The sequence below is a fragment of the Melopsittacus undulatus genome, chromosome 5 (assembly GCF_012275295.1).
Source record: "Melopsittacus undulatus isolate bMelUnd1 chromosome 5, bMelUnd1.mat.Z, whole genome shotgun sequence".
Lineage (NCBI taxonomy): Eukaryota > Metazoa > Chordata > Aves > Psittaciformes > Psittaculidae > Melopsittacus > Melopsittacus undulatus.
The window spans coordinates 40,677,244-40,693,301 of record NC_047531.1 but is presented as its reverse complement, the minus strand read 5'-3'; the positions used below and the strand labels follow the sequence as shown (position 1 = coordinate 40,693,301).

At 44.4% G+C, this 16,058-nt stretch overlaps 1 protein-coding gene across 3 annotated transcripts in view; it reads right to left on the bottom strand.

The window, feature by feature from the left end:
• The window catches only part of LOC101879541 (electrogenic sodium bicarbonate cotransporter 1), a 163,005-nt gene that overhangs the window by 54,959 nt on the left and 91,988 nt on the right, over window positions 1-16,058 (bottom strand). For all 3 annotated transcript variants that reach the window (XM_034062759.1, XM_034062760.1, XM_034062761.1), the window contains one exon: window positions 6,596-6,672. In XM_034062759.1, the coding sequence (XP_033918650.1) occupies window positions 6,596-6,672 (77 nt within the window). The remainder of the gene's footprint in view (window positions 1-6,595; window positions 6,673-16,058) is intronic.

The following is a 16,058-nucleotide window of genomic DNA, read 5'->3' as shown; positions in this document are numbered from 1 at the left end:
GAAACCTCTGAAACCCCTCCACAGGTACAGGGAACAAAAAGGTGAGGGCTGCACTATTTAACAGAGGCCACGTAAGAATTGACTCTACCTTCTGTTTGTGTAGGACTATGTGAGCTCACCTTATCACCGTGTCGTATTTCATCATGGGCTTCCCACACTCCAGCACAGGCACACTGAGCTTTTGTGCTTAAGAAAGGCTAATTCCCCAGGAACTGGAACCTGTGTTTCTGTTTTGTTGTATCTGTCTGTATATTAGGATTGCCATCCCATAAAATATCCCATGAATGCTTACTTCAGGGGATACCTTCAAGGCTCTGTGTTTTGTCTATGCACAGAACTCAGGAATGCTTTAGAGGTGAGCTGCTGATACATTGCAGGATAAATAAAACCAAACCTGCCCCCTGCGTCAATAACAAAGGCCAAAGTTAAATGAAATTCCAGTTAACTGAACTTCCTAGAGGACTTTTCTTCCCTTCAGAAAGGTGGCGGTGATCAGTACTGGAAGGCAGTAATTTCCATTTGAGCTCCATGAAGGGGAAAGTAGGTCATCCAGGCTGACAGACCTAAAAATTAGGAATGTCTGCTTTTGACTGCAGGGATAAGGAGATGTTCAGACAGGAAAAACAGCTCCCACCATTAATCACTGGATTTCATTCCACGCTGTGGGATCCCACCAGTGCCCACCCCCTGTATCATTCCCCAAGGAAAGGCAGGAGGGTTTCTCTCAACAAGGCCATTTTGCACTTGAGAGCTGGCTTTGGCACAGATTCCTGGTTGATATGGAAACACTGGTTTGAATAAACAGCCCTGTCTCCCTCCCCCAACAAATCAGGAGGGCTTTGTGCCTTTCTCTGACTGACCAAGTTCATTCAGAGCTCATCTTTGTCCTACAAACAAGCCCTTCAAAAGTGTAGATAAATTCCCCTTGTATCACCATATTTCTATACTTTCTATATGCTTTTTCACCAGTAATAACAGGTCCCTGATAAAGCGTATTTCCTTTACAAGTCCCCAGTGTTTTACATCTTGAGCATTAAAGAAGTCCCAGTAATTCGGCCATTCAGAACTGCCAAGGACATTTTAACAGAGCACAACCAAAAGATTTCTCACAGGAGGAGAGCCAGAAGTGGAAACAGTACTGGGCACTTCCCCAGCTTCCTACAGTCCAGCAAAGGGGCTGGTAAAGGCTGCACTTGACTCTCCTCAATCCCTTTCGTTCATAGATAAAGATGAAAAAAAATAACTTGAAATATTTTCCAATTATTAAGACTACATGAATCAAGAGCTAACTTAAAACCATAAACTGGTTTGGGTTGGAAGGGACCTTAAAGCTCATCCAGTTCCAACTCTCTCGCACAGGCAGGGACACCTTCCACTTGAACAGGTTGCTCCAAGCCCCATCCAACCTGGTCTTGAACACTGCCAGGGATGGGGCAGTCTCAGCTTCTCTGGGCAACCTGTGCCAGTGCCTCACCACCCTCACAGGGAAGAACTTCTGCCTCATGTCTAATCTAAATCTACCCTCTTGGGGAAAATGCACATGCATTTGCTCAACCAGAAGTTCTGGCTCACGGATTCCTGTGGAAACTCTCTGTAATAATTCGCCCCGTGTAGGCAAACAATACGGCAACAGCACAGATGCTTTGGCAAGGCTCTGATGTCCACACACCATGCTGCCACTGCCCATAACTAACTCTGCACTATCAAAAGCAACAGTAAACCACTGTCATATCAATTTCCCTTTCCACAGACCACCAGCCATGACAATCATCCTGCCATGAGCAGCCACTGTACACCATCTAGCAAGGCAGCACTGCCTTTTGTCTGTCACAGGCACATCAATCACATCCCAATCAATATTATTGATGCAAACTTTGCACAGTTAAAGATTTTTGCAAAGTCTGTGCTTTGGTAATTGGCCCTTCCTCTTATTTCATCTTGACAGTCATTTGCTTTCCATAAATTAAAGGGGAGAAAGAGCAATGTGACACTTTTAATTCGGCAGACATTCCGACCTTGCAATTAAGCCAGGTCTTCATTACTTTCAGATGTCTAAATCACTTTCTGATTTCACACAGACTTATTCTGATGGCAAAACTATTTCATCCAGTTTCAAATACAAGGAGGAGAATTACACAAAGCCGATGAACTGTTTGGGTTAAAATGGACCTTAAAGCTCATCCAGTTCCAACCCCTGCCATGGGAAGGGACACTTTCCACTAGACCAGGTTGCTCCAAGCCCTGTCCGACCTGACCTTGAACACTGCCAGAGACAGGGCAGCCACAGCTTCTCTGGGCAACCCGTGCCAGTGCCTCGCCAGTCTGGAACAGATATATATATATATGTATATATATATACACACACAAAATATCTATATAAAAGCTGTCAAAAATTACTAATGCAAGGGCTAGTCATATGTAAAGAGCAAGGCCAATGGAGAACCTTTTGTAAACCCCAGTCCCTGAGTACAGCCTGCATGTCTGTGCTCCTTCCTTGTCTTTCAGGCATTGACCTTCTTCCTCTTCCCCTCCAGCTGATGGCTCTTAGCCCTGGTAGTGATGGAATGGGCAGCATATTTTCAGCTGGTCCTTTGGAAAGAGCCCCTGCATCCTTTGTCCTTCCTTGCCTCCAGCCTTTTCCTAACTTAATTTTCTTCATGAAAGAGCTTAATGGTTACCCAGTAAGAAGATTAACTCTGGAAAGTGTATTAAGAAGGCAAAAAGTATAAGAGAAACAAAACAAAATAAAAGCAAAAGCCAAGTAAATCCAAAGGAAGCATAAAACCAACCCCTTCCCTAAGGGAAGGAACCAGCCTCACAATGCTTAATACTGTAAAGAGAGCTGAGAGCTACCATGACTTTAGTAAAGCTGTAGCTCTTCTTATTACCACTGGCTGTACTCATGCCAGTGTGTCTTGGGACTACTGCAAATATTGCCCTTTAAGCTCAGTGCTGTCTAAGTCAGCTTTGTAAGAAAGTCACTGAGCTGAATGGGATATTTAACCAGGTTCAGCATTTCTGGAGCAAAGTAAAGCCCAGCTCCTTGTTATATAGAAGATTCAGTCACTGGATCCTCTGGAAGAAAAGCCAAGGGTTCTTGTCCTCCCTCACTTCTCTTGATAACTAAAGGGTCCCCTTGTTCCTGGAGGAGGCCAATACAACTGCCACCACCCCCATCAAGCATTCACCTTTGAACACCAGCATCTTCTCTGATTTCTCTGGACATAACAGGTACTTGCAAACCTCAGGGAGTGCATCTTCCAAGAAGATTCCCTGATGGATCTTCAGGAAAAACCTAAGCCTGACCAGTGCTCTCTTGTACATTCCATTGCCATGGTCTTGGCTAGATCCCAAGCAGTTTTAAATTGGTGGGTGCTGTGCAGAAGCACCCACATCACCCAAGTGCTGCCATGGCACAGATGTATGAAAGCAGAAAGGCATCTATCCTAGCTTAAGCCTCGTCGCAGAGCTGTGTTAGCAGTGCTTATTCTTCAGCTAGTGAGGCAGCTGTCCAAGAGGCAACAAGCCCACCTGAAACCTGAACAACTCCACAATTCCAGCTCTCCACAGGCACTGAAAAATGAGCTCAGGAGGCCAGGTTCCACAACAGGCATGCACCTCAAAGGAGTGCCTGGGTTTGAAGGGATCAAACTGAGGTTTTGCCTTTGTAGCTGAGGTCCCAGCTGCTTACTGCTCTGTAATGGGGTTATCTAAAAAACACCAACCACAAGCCAATCCACCCCAAAGCAACCTGGCCCAGGTGACCACACTCAAACACTGCTGCCAGTACAAGCCAGCTCCAGGACAAGAAAGAAATGTCCAAAAGTGCATTAGATAGCACCCCAGCATATCCCACACTTCTGCAGAGAGCATTCCTCCCCTTAGGGTGTCCTCTTCTGACCTTCTCCAGGCTTGTTTTGTTGCCTCTAACCTCAAAGGCTATCCTTGGAAACCACTGGTTGTTGTAAACATGGAACTGAATGAAAATAAATGGGTATTCACTAGTGGTGAGGCAGCTGCAGTATGCCAAGAGATCTGCTCCTGGGTTAGGCTCCATAGAGAATGATCCCAAGCAAAGAATTAACCCTGTTATACAATAGAAGACATCAATTTTCAGCTTGGACTTTAAAACATCAAGGGGAAAGGAGCAGAGAAGCTGCTCCAGGACCTGCCAGGACCTGCCCGGTCTTTTTCCAAAAGCATGGAAGAAATCATCTCGGCATGGACAAAGTACAATATCCCTGGGGCTGGAAGCTCATAGCTGGGTAAGAAGACTTTCCCAGGTAGGCTGGAAGTACTGAAGAATATTGCTGCTTCAAAGCATTAAAGCTATTTCCAGCTCGATGAGTGTACAGAGCAAAAGCTGTCCTACGGCATGGTCTTGGGTCCTCTCCACATTGTCATGTGGGTGACAACCACAAATCCTGCCCTGCCTAACTAAAAAAGAGAGGGCTTGAGGTCATGCTGCAACTACAAAGCACTGGCCACCAGCACTGCTCCACAAAGAGATAGAAAGAAAAAGAAATACAAGGGTAAAATCTTCTGAGGAGCACATTTCACAGCGTAAAGAGAGTGCATCCAGAACCTCTAGTTTTCCTTAGGTGTAAGACACACTTAGGTGTCTTTCTGCTCACTAAGAAGCTAATGAAACACAGCTTAAAGGAGTATTCTAACTATACTATTGCCACGCTGCTAATTGCAAAATTCCAATCAGCATTAGGGTTCCAATTAGCATAAAGACTGCAGAACTGAAAATCAAGGTAGCCAGGAAAGTTATTGAAGGTACATGGAAGTTTGTTCAAAGCCTTTCCTCCTTTAAGACACAGGCACACACCACTCCCCTTTATCTTTGCCAAAACAGTGATCGATGAAAGAGCTTAGGTTCCCAGTCTGGTTCCAAGTAACTGTTCTAAACTGACTTCAGCCTGTCACAGCTCTTATACACACACAAATACATAAATAAAAGTTGGGATACCCTCTTTCTCCAGCAGACTCATACCTCACTGCATGGCCTCATTAACTGTCAAGCTTCCAGATGGGATACCAAAATAACGAAAGCCAGTCACTCTGCTGTCAGGGAAAGAAAATCTGTTCTCTTTCCAGCTCCTGTTGTAACACAATGGATTTATTCCCTTGCCTTCTGTGTGGCATGCTAAATTCTGCTCATGGAAGCTGCCAGGCACCTCCACAGTTTCACAAACTTTATCAAGACAGGAGTTTCAGTCAATCAGTAACAAAAACTGAGATCTAAGGTGATTTCTCAGGCCAGCTTTGAAAGGCACACAGTACAAGGGTTCCATTGTGCAAAGTTCATCAGCAGGACACGGGCTAATTAACTAGGTTTTGGAAGCAGTTAGTTTTCAAGCAACGGTTTTCACTACAAACAATCAGGCATTTATCTACATTTGAAGTTAAAAACTTTGGAGCACACTTCCAAACTGGATTTATTAACAGATTTCACTATTAGTACTACTAAACCAGCTATTTTTATACCCAGTTCTACTCTGTCCAGAGACATTTCAGCAGGGGGGGCAACTGGGAGGGTTTGCACTACAAAGTCTGCTGCAAGATTCAGATCCAGTTTTCTGTTAGTCTAACTATAAGACCCCAATTATAATGCAATTAAAAATATAAAATATAAAATAATAAATATAGCAGGCTTTTCAATGAAAGAACAAAAAAAAGGCTATTTTACCATCCTATTCCTTCCCCAGGTCTGGCTTCATATCTTAAAGGAAATGCATATTTTGCACAACCAACCAACTAATACAGATTTATGCTACAGCTCTGAATGCAACACACATTGCCCCCTTCTCTTTCCACGGAAATATATCTATTTATATACATATATATATTTATTTTTCAAATATTTAATTACTCTTAACTCACTTTTCTGTATTGATTTTGCTGCCATGTCCCTGTAAGGCACTTAGAGAAGATTGCAACCAGTCACCATTTGAAGGATTAGAGTCATTCTCATCTGGCCTGCACTAATGTGTACCTAAATAATTTCCCAAAGTAACTCTCATTTGCATTCAGAATAAATATGGGAGTACAGAACGCTGAAAGACAAGTGGAAAAAAAAAGAGATTCTCCAAAGAAAACAGCCACTCTTTGAGAATAACCCACTTTTTGAACCCAGACAAAGGTTTTCTTGAAATTCGCACAGAGACCTCATTCAGGCACCAGTTTTCTAAGAGTTGAAATAAACTCAGTCTCAACCCTCAGACTCCTCAACTCTCCTGGAGTGCTGCTGGACCTATGCAGAGTCTTGCTGTAACCTCTGAAGACTCTCTTCTCAGCAGGAAGAGGATCTAAAATACATCACTATCTGGCTATTTTCCCTCCTTTCTCATGGGTATCAGCAAGATGCCATGTAAGTGGTGTTGCTTACTTGAGGCCTTGCAAGATTTTAACCTGCTGTTTTCAAGGGCTGGTGCTTAAAAAGTGGAAGATCTAGTCACAGGACTTAGAAATACTCAACTCACCTTGCTTGCCCTCTTCTGCTTCAGGTTCATGCTACAGAGCCTCTTTCCCCCACATTCAGCTCCTAACCAACACACATCACTAGGTGAAGGCTGCATCTGAAGCTTACCTGATCCTTCTCAGGCTTGTCAGAGATGTCATTCAGACTGGTGGAAGTCAAGTTTCTGTGAGCCATGGCTGGGCTGCCTGTAAGAACAATGTCAACACCAATTAAAGCACCTATTTCAATCCAGTCAGAAGAACACAGAGGCTCAGGCTACAGCAACACCTTTCCTTGTACCAGGGAGGCTGATTTGGGGAATTTAAGACCCTGAGAGGCTGCTTTCTGTGACTTTACGTGGCACACGGGAGAACAAGATGCTAACCCATCGTGATTTCTGACTCACACGTTCCCATGACTCTTTGGAACAGCAAAAGAGTCTAAGGATTTACCATAATTCCTGCCTGTGGAAGAAGCAGCAAAGCAGCTGACACTGATGCTGCTAGATCATCCAGGACTCACTCACAAAGCTGTCCCTCCACCAGACTGGCATTCTTATGGTACTCTAACCTACAAATCCATCACTTCAGCTCTCCTATGTAGATGGCATCTGCCCTCCATTCCTTATCATTCCAGACTCAATGGTGAGGGTGTCTTGGCAGCTCTTGGTCCTTTGCAACAGCCCACACCAAAAATCTACCTCTCTTTAAATAAGCTCATGAGCCTTACTGGTTAAAACAACATGTGGACCACACTGGCAGGCCAAAAGTCGCCACCAGATGTCAGATAACCCAGAGAGACGAACACACCCCAGAGACAAGGAGCTGAAGTAGCTCAGCAACATTCCTTCTTCAAAGATCAACTGCTTGTCTGTAAACCTGACACACTGGCATTCAAGCGCTGCAGAACAGCTAGTAAGGAGCTGCTTACTCCCTTATGGACTAACTTATCCTATTCATTGTTGTGCTCTCAGATACTGCTAGCAGAACACATGGAAATAGTTCTAAAGAACTGGGAAAAGTGCCCTGTGATTTCAGAATTCAGTTTTACAATCCCACAGTCAAAACTGGACAAACCCCAAAACGGCCATAACTGTACAAGAATAAAAATAATTTCATGATAATGATGCTGATAATGATGCTTCAGGGATGGATACAGAACCATAAACCACAGCGGCCTCTATGCACTTTTTTAATTACTCTGTAATTTTCCTGTTTCCCACTCAAGCTTGCAGGAACCAGAAGCATAGCAACAGCAGCTGTTCTCACAGAGATTCTGACCGTGAGCATAACCTGGGAAGACAGAAAGTACTCAAGAAGAAATGGCCTTGAGGTGTTTCCCAACCTTGGCTATGTTTTGAGATAATATTGATTAAACATCAGCTTTGATATTCACATCGAAATGAAGGTCCAAAAGAAGGAGAGGGAAGAAAAAGATCAGGCCTCTTGCAGTTGGGTTTTCTTTACAATATACTCAGCGTTTGTAGAGACAGACTTAAGCATTCTTTCTTAGGAGCTACTTGGAATCACAATATACCTGCTGCATGTTACTGCCACATCCAGCAACTGCAACACATCAGAAGCCAAGAACAATTAAATAAATTAGATATTCCAAAAAGGGGATCCCCAGCTTTTCCTCTTGCTGCTGTTAATACAAGTCAGCAATCTCTACCTATCTCTACAAAGTTTTGACCAATATGTTTACTCATAAAGTGAGGAATGTCACTTGGAAAACTGGTTAAGGCTACATACATTAGTAACTATCCTCCTAATTAATTATTAGCAAGCCAGACTTAGAAATGTCTACAAATTCTGATTGAATGCTTGATAGGAATCTGTAGGTAGGAGATAAACACACCAACAAAACAAGAAAGAAGTGATCAAACTTGCTCACATATGTGGCATCTGCTACATGGTGAAGACATTACTTTGTTCATAACACCCTCCTTGATATGAGTATTTAATAAGTATTTCTATTTTTAGTGAGTATTTCTATTTGGCAAAAGGCAAAGCTGGACCCCCTCAAAAAACCCCAAACCACCCAAAATCAACCAGCCCATTACTGAAACACAGGGCTCCTTTGTCTTGTATGCTGTATTTACCTGGCTTTTAAAGGTTGCACTGCCAATTCTGGGAAATCTTTGAGAAGTTGATCATGTACCCATAAATGAAAAGGAAAGATTGAAACTCGATGCAGAGATGCACATGGCTGCTTTGCAAATCTGAGCCAATAATACCAAATAAAGAATCAGAGAAGCACTTGGATAATTGGTGTCATGCAGCTCAGTCAGGCAAAGCAAAGTTCCTGTCAGTTTCTATCACCTGTGGGCTACTGAGTATGAGAAATTAAACATCCCTGGTGGAGTTACACTGATCTGGACAGGTTCATTGGCCTGTGAATACTGGAGGGCTGCTCTCAAAGCTGGGTGTCCCACTCAGGCCAGCTCATGGGATGGAGAGACAGAATGGCAGAGATGGATTTCCACTTGTTCAAGCCTTACCATAGGAACTCTGAGTCTTGGCATAGCAAATGACCAAGAAGGAACTAAGTGCAGTTTCCATAAAGCTTTGAGCAAGGGCAGAAAATACTAATGATTCAATTTTATAGTTGTTTAATGCCATTTCAATGTGTTTTATTCAGAAGATCTACATTATCTAGCTATAGAGAAAGGCACCTGCTGAAGGTATCCCTTCATTTTCTTCAGACTGCTTTGATGGTTTTCCAAATTTCTAGGTCCAGTTCTGGAATAAACAGACTCAAATCAAGACTCACAGCTTTCAGAGCTGATATTTTTCCAGATTACAACATTTATTTGCTTTCTTTATTAGATGTCCAAGGCTGGATGTTTCTAGGATATAACTACCCTTCTTCCTAGGGGAAGCAGCTAATGACCGCCACCTCTTGCTAGCAGCCTCCTACCCGCATTGTGATCAACACAACCCCATCACACTCACAGCAGCTTTTCTTGAGGCACTTCACATTTATTCCAGACCTGGACAGACACATGTGCCAAAACTTGTCTGTCTTTTCCAGTTTTACCCCTTGATTTCATAAAGGCCATACTTCCCTACAGACATGACCTTGACGGTACTCTAAAACCATCACAGCTACAGTAGCAGTACCACTACCAGGCTGAACAAGGACAAGGCACAGAGACTCAAGTGAAGGTCATCAGGCAAAACCCGGCATGACAAGAAGCACAAATCTCTGGGGAGAAGGTTCTTAAGAAACACATTTTTGTCAGAGAGTTTTGGATGGGGAATATCCCATAAATCTCTCACTGGAAATTCAGTGCTGCTCTGATATTTTCTCTATTTCAGTCAGTGACAGCGCTCCTAGCAGGAAGGAGGACCTGAGCCTGAGAAGAAAGCATGCCCGCACCCACACTCTGCTGAGAGCTATCCCCACACAGAGCTGTGAGCATGCTGGCCATAGCTCCAGCTCCTTGGCACAACGCACAGACCTTGTTCACTCCCTTTTTCCATCATCAGACTGGCCTCGAATGAAGAGTTCTGAGCACCAGAACTTTACAAGGTACTCCTTGTTCTCTGGAGGTAGAAAGTGTCTCATAATCCCAATTTAAATAGGGCTCTCAAAAGCTGAAATGATTTGTATCTCCATCTCCTTGCAAGAAATTCTACGCTTAGTGATGACAGCCAAAACCTCTCAAGCACATAAGATGACTGTTCTCCCCTGAAGTTTGGTGTTGTGTGTATCATCTTTTTAAGATGATGTACAAGGTCCTCAAGTTCAGACTAGTCCCACGCAGCACTGACTGATGATCTCTAGAACACAGACAGGAAACCACAAGCTTCACCTTTCCCAGCCTTGCTGACCTAAGGAACTTCACAGCAGCCCAGCCTGCATTTAGATGTGTTCCCCAAATCCTTGAATTTATCTTGATTGCCAAGTCAGAAAAATGCTGCTAAAGATGCAAAATGCAACATGTGCAACACTGGTTTTGTGAACACCACGGCCCTAGCCTGTACAGCCTAAATCCCTTCTGACTCAGGTTCTTAATGGTTGTGGACCTCTGAAGACCCAAAACCAGGAAGGACATGTCCAACACTCTTTTTTTGTTATGCTTTTACAGCAAGTCTGCCCATTAGAGCAACCCTCTACAGCAGACTCAACCATTTGGAGGTTACAGTGACCCAAGGCAGTCTCAGACTCTGGGGAGAAACTAGCAATTCAACATATGAGAGACATCTGAGAGAGGGGGGAAAATCAACCTGAAAAACAAGGGGAGTTCTTAGGTGAGCAGCTTCTCTGAGCTGAAGAAGTATGGGAGACGAAGACTCTAAGAATCCTGAACAAATCAATGGAGTAAAATGTTCCTGCTGCAGAGAGCTCATCCAGACTTTAGCACGTGATGCTCATCCTTATGCAGTTTGCTAATGATGGACAATTTCCCAATTTTTGCCTAGTTTACATTACTGTCTCTCTGGCAATGGCAATGTGAGGCTCTCCTTGGCTGAGCTTGGTCATGTACAGGTAGAAGCAGTGAGGCACAGTCCAAACCTCTCCATGTTATTAAGCTCCATCCCTGGCAGTGTTCAGGGTAGGCTGGATGGGGCTTGGAGCAAACTGGTCTAGTGAAAGGTGTCCCTGACCATGGCAGGGGATTGGACCTGGATGAGCTTTAAGGTCCCTTCAAACACAAACTGTTCTGAGATATGATTCTATGATCAGGGAACCTGGTTTTGTGCTTCATTTATATGGAAATTAAAACATTTAAGCTCATTGCATTTATAATACTGCACTGGTGGCAAAATTCCTGAAGCACTTTGAAGACCCAAAGGATAGTCCAATAGATAAATGAAATGCCCCTTCATGACTTAGGAAGAAGACCACCATCTGAAGGGGAGTGAGGCTGACCTACCCATTTCATCCCAGATGAAGGAAAAAAGGCAAACCAGAGTGAAACAGAGGGAGGGGACAGTGGGGATAACAGAGAGAGCAGCAGCTAACCCATATGGAACACTGTTAATGCAGCAGCAAGCATTAGGAGGGTGGTTGGTGTGGGTTACCCCTTTCCTCTTTCTCACATCTCCTCCATCCCACCCGTGTGCCCCCACCCTCACCCAGGACTTACTGAGCCATCCCACGCTGGGGCTGCGCTGCACTCGGATTCCATCATCTGCTGTGCGGGTTGCGAGGCAGGGCACGGAGCTCTCGAGAGGGCTGCGTGCTTGTGTGGTGCAAGCAGGAGGCAGCAGTAGCCAAGAGGAGGAAGAGAGCAAAGTTGAACAGTTAAAGAAAAAAAACAGAAAAAAAAGGCAAGAGAGAAAGGCTCAAGCAATTGCAGAAGCAAGGCAGGGAGGATACCGAGTGTTGGGACCACTGCAATTACATGCAACTGCACCTTTCTGCATGGTTTGGTGACCAAAGTGGTAAGCCTGTTCATTTGGAGCACATCTCCTCTGTAGCTCCATCTTCCAGTGTTCAGTTGGCAGATCTGGAGCCTGTTTTCCATCCCTGGTTTCTAAAATTCAGGCATCTTAGAAGCAGATTTCAAGCAACTGAAGAAGACAGCTGCCATGCTGTTGTGCTGGGCAGTCCCAAGCTGCAGCGTGGTCAAACACACAGCTTTTTGGGCAAAAAAAAACAGGTCACATCCCTGTAGGAGCCAACTTGTAGCACCATGAACACAAATATACCTAGACATGCCAATTCAGGCTTGGAAATGCATACCTTAGTCTGCAAGGCTTCAAATAATCAAACAGCAGAATATACTGGTGGGTTTTTCCAACAGTTTATTTCTGACTTAAACTGGTATTATTCAGCTGACACCATCATCCAAACTCTCTAAAGGGACTGAGGATGCAGTTTGTATGAAAAAAAAAAGCTGAAATCTAATGTAAAATAAAAACCTTATAGAAAAGTTTTCATCTGAGCTATCGTGCTCCCAGTGCACCAGCCAAGGTGGTGCAGGCAAAAGAAGCTGATTTAACTCAATGGTTTACAAACTACTCTGTCAGCACAGTGAAAAGAAATTATGTTCATGGAGCGAACCAGGTACCCTGCATCAGGAAAGGACTAAAGAGCTCTTGGAAAGCCAGTCCACAAAACAAGACACACCAAAAACCTATCCAAAAAAAACGTGCAGGATTTCCACTGAAATGCAAAATCATAATGGCCTTGTTGAACACTTCATACAGCTCAACCTCCCACCAATGAAAGAAACAAGAAGCTGTGGTGTCTTTGTAAGGTAGCTTTGAGTAATTACTTGGTAGACTTTGTTTGGATTTTTGATAATCATCTTCTTCCTGCTGAATGCGCAGCAAAGGAGTGCTTTGATTTACCTTCCTCCATCCCACGTCACACAAGAAACTGCCATCTTCTGCCCAGTTTCTTTCCCAAGAAGAAAAGGACTTTGGAAAAAACATCCTCCCACAAGTAAGTATCGATCTTTATGATGCAGTGGTGAACAAAAGGCATTCAGACCACACCTTGGCCATGCAAAAATAAACATAATACCAAAGCAGGAGTTTATACAAGCTTATCATGAAGGTAAGAAAGTCACAGAAAGTGTTAGAGCCCATAAGACTGTTATTTCAGCACTCTCCAATCAGTGAATACAGGCACCTCAGTATCTTTGGGGACTCGGGCTATTTCAGATCTAACAAAAACCTTTGAAGAAATCTGTTGTTATTTGATTTGGGATGTAAGCCTAACTTCTCTGAAAAGACAAGCAATGCAGGAAAATTATGGCCAGAATCCATGCTAATGACATTATGCTAAAGTGATTCTCAAACAGATGTTTTAGGAAGTAGATACCTATCAAAATCAATTGTGATTGCCCAGTAAGAGTCAGTAGGTTGCATAATATTTTTACACATAACCTATAGCAGGGTTTGATTCAGCTTCAGTAGAGATGTTTCATTAGAGGGCTGACAAGAAACCTGGAGAGGGACTTTTTATAAGGGCCTGTAGGGACAGGACAAGGGGGAACAGCTTTAAACTGACAGAGGCGAGATTCAGATTAGACATTAGGAGGAGGTTCTTCCCTGGAGAGTGGTGAAGCCCTGGCACAGGTTGCCCAGAGAAGCTGTGGCTGCTCCATCCCTGGCAGTGGTCAAGGCCAGGTTGGAAGCAGCTTGAAGCAACCTGGTCTAGTGAAAGGTGTCCCTGCCCATGCAGGGGGGTTGGAACTGGATGAGCTTTAGGGCCTTTCAAACACAAACCATTCCATGATTCTACAACTAACAACCCTCAATCAACACACAATAACACCGTCCGTTAAAAGAACATGCAATATACATCAATGTATTTTGTGGATGAACTAGAGAAGGGAAGTTCTCCCTTTTATCTGGTGGCAGGTGAATAGTGAGTGGATGGAAGTTGTGCTGATGCTGAAATGAAAGGTAGACAGTGAAAAGAAACACCTACCTGGAAGGCAACTCGAGGGAAATTAATGAGTGCTTGGGGCTGATGGCACTCGTTACATGATGAGCCACACTGAGAAACAGCTGCACTTCTAAGGCCTCGTTAAAATTTTATCTGTCTGAAGGACAAATTGTGCCTTTACAAGCACATGAGAGGCACTCATTGAATTCCAGGGACTGTGGGATAACTTGATCAAATATATGCTGAAGGTACTTTTTCACTTAAGTGTAAATAATAAATAACAGCAACAACTATACATGAAGTGTTTCTGCCTTTGTCAAGAAGGGGAAAATGGATGACCTGGGGAATTACAGACCAGTCAGTCTCACCTCTGTGCCTGGCAAAATCTGGGAGCAGATTCTCTTGGAAGGCATGCTAGGGCACATGAAAAACAACAAGGTGCTTGGTGACAGCCAGCCTGGCTTTACTAGGGGGAAATCCTGCCTAACCAATTTGGTGGCCTTCTATGATGGGGCTGCAAAACTGATGGACAGGGGTGGAGCAGTTGACGTCATCTACCTGGACTTGTGAAAAGCGTTCGACACTGTCCCACATGACATCCTTGTCTCTAAATTGGAGTGTCATCAATTTGATAGGTGGACCACTCAGCGGATAAAGAACTGGCTGGATGGGTGCACGCAAAGAGTTGTGGTCAATGGTTCAATGTCTGGCTGGAGATCAGTAACAAGTGGTGTCCCTCAGGGATCGGTGTTGGGACCAGTCTTGTTTAATATCTTTGTCGCTGACATGGACAATGGAATTGAGTGTGCCCTCAGCAAGTTTGCCGATGACACCAAGCTGTGTGGTTCTGTTAATACGCTAGAGGGAAGGAATGCCATCCAGAGGGACCTTGACACACTTGTGAGGTGGGCTGATGCCACCCTCATGAAGTTTAACCATGCCAAGTGCAAGGTCCGACACCTGGGTTGGAGCAATCCCAGGCACAGCTACAGGTTGGGCAAAAAGGAAATTCATGGTAGTCCTGCGGAGAATGCATTGGGGGTGTTAGTCAATGAGAAAACGAACATGAGCCAGCAGTGTGCACTCACAGCCCAGAAAGCCAACTGTATCCTGGGTGCATCAAGAGGAACGTGACCATCAGGTCGAAGGAGGTGATCCTGCCCCTCTACTCTGCTCTCATGAGACCTCACTTGGAGTACTGTGTGCAGTTCTGGTGTCCTCAACATAGAAAGGACATGGAACTGTTGGAACAAGTCCAGAGGAGGCCATGAGGATGATCTGGAGCACCTCCTGTATGAAGACAGGCTGAGAAAGTTGGGGCTGTTCAGCCTGGAGAAGAGAAGGCTGCATGGAGACCTCATAGCAGCCTTCCAGTATCTGAAGGGGCCTACAGGGATGCTGGGGAGGGACTATTCATTAGGGACTGTAGTGATAGGACAAGGGGTAATGGGTTGAAACTTAAACAGCAAAGGTTTAGACTGGATATAAGGAAGAAATTCTTTCCTGTTAGGGTGGTGAGGCACTGGAATGGGTTGCCCAGGGAGGTAGTGAATGCTCCATCCCTGGCAGTATTCAAGACCAGGTTGGATGAAGCCTTGGGTGACATGGTTTAGTGTGAGGTGCCCTTGCCCATGGCAGCGGGGTTGGAACTAGATGATCTTGAGGTCCTTTCCTATCCTAACTATTCTATGATTCTAAGTCCTATCCTTCAGTCTGGAAGCACTCAGACTGTCATAATGCATTACATATTACGGTAACATAAACATCCCAGGTGGGGAGACAGATGCAAAGCAACAGGAGCACCTCTGCTCTGGAGACAGTCTGAGAGAGCTGGGCTTATTCAGCCTGGAGAAGAGAAGGCTCCAGGGAGATCTTAAAGCAGTTCCAGTGCCTAAAGGAGCTGACAAGAAACCTGGAGAGGAACTTTGGACAAGGGCCTGTAGTGACAGGACAAGGGAGAATGGCTTTAAACTGACAGAGGGGAGATTTAAATTAGACATTAAGAAGTTCTTCCCTGTGAGGGTGGTGAGACACTGTCACAGGCTGCTCATAGAAGCTGTGGCTGCTCCATCCCCAGCAGTGCTCAAGGAACTGGAGTAAGAACTTAACCAAATGCCCTTTGTCAGCATTATCCTTCCCAGGATAAGCTTGGTATTTATTTCCTCTTCAACCGGCCCTGAAAGCCCAGCTCTCTACAGCTTACCATCCAATGTATAGTTAAATAACACAGAGTGATTTACCT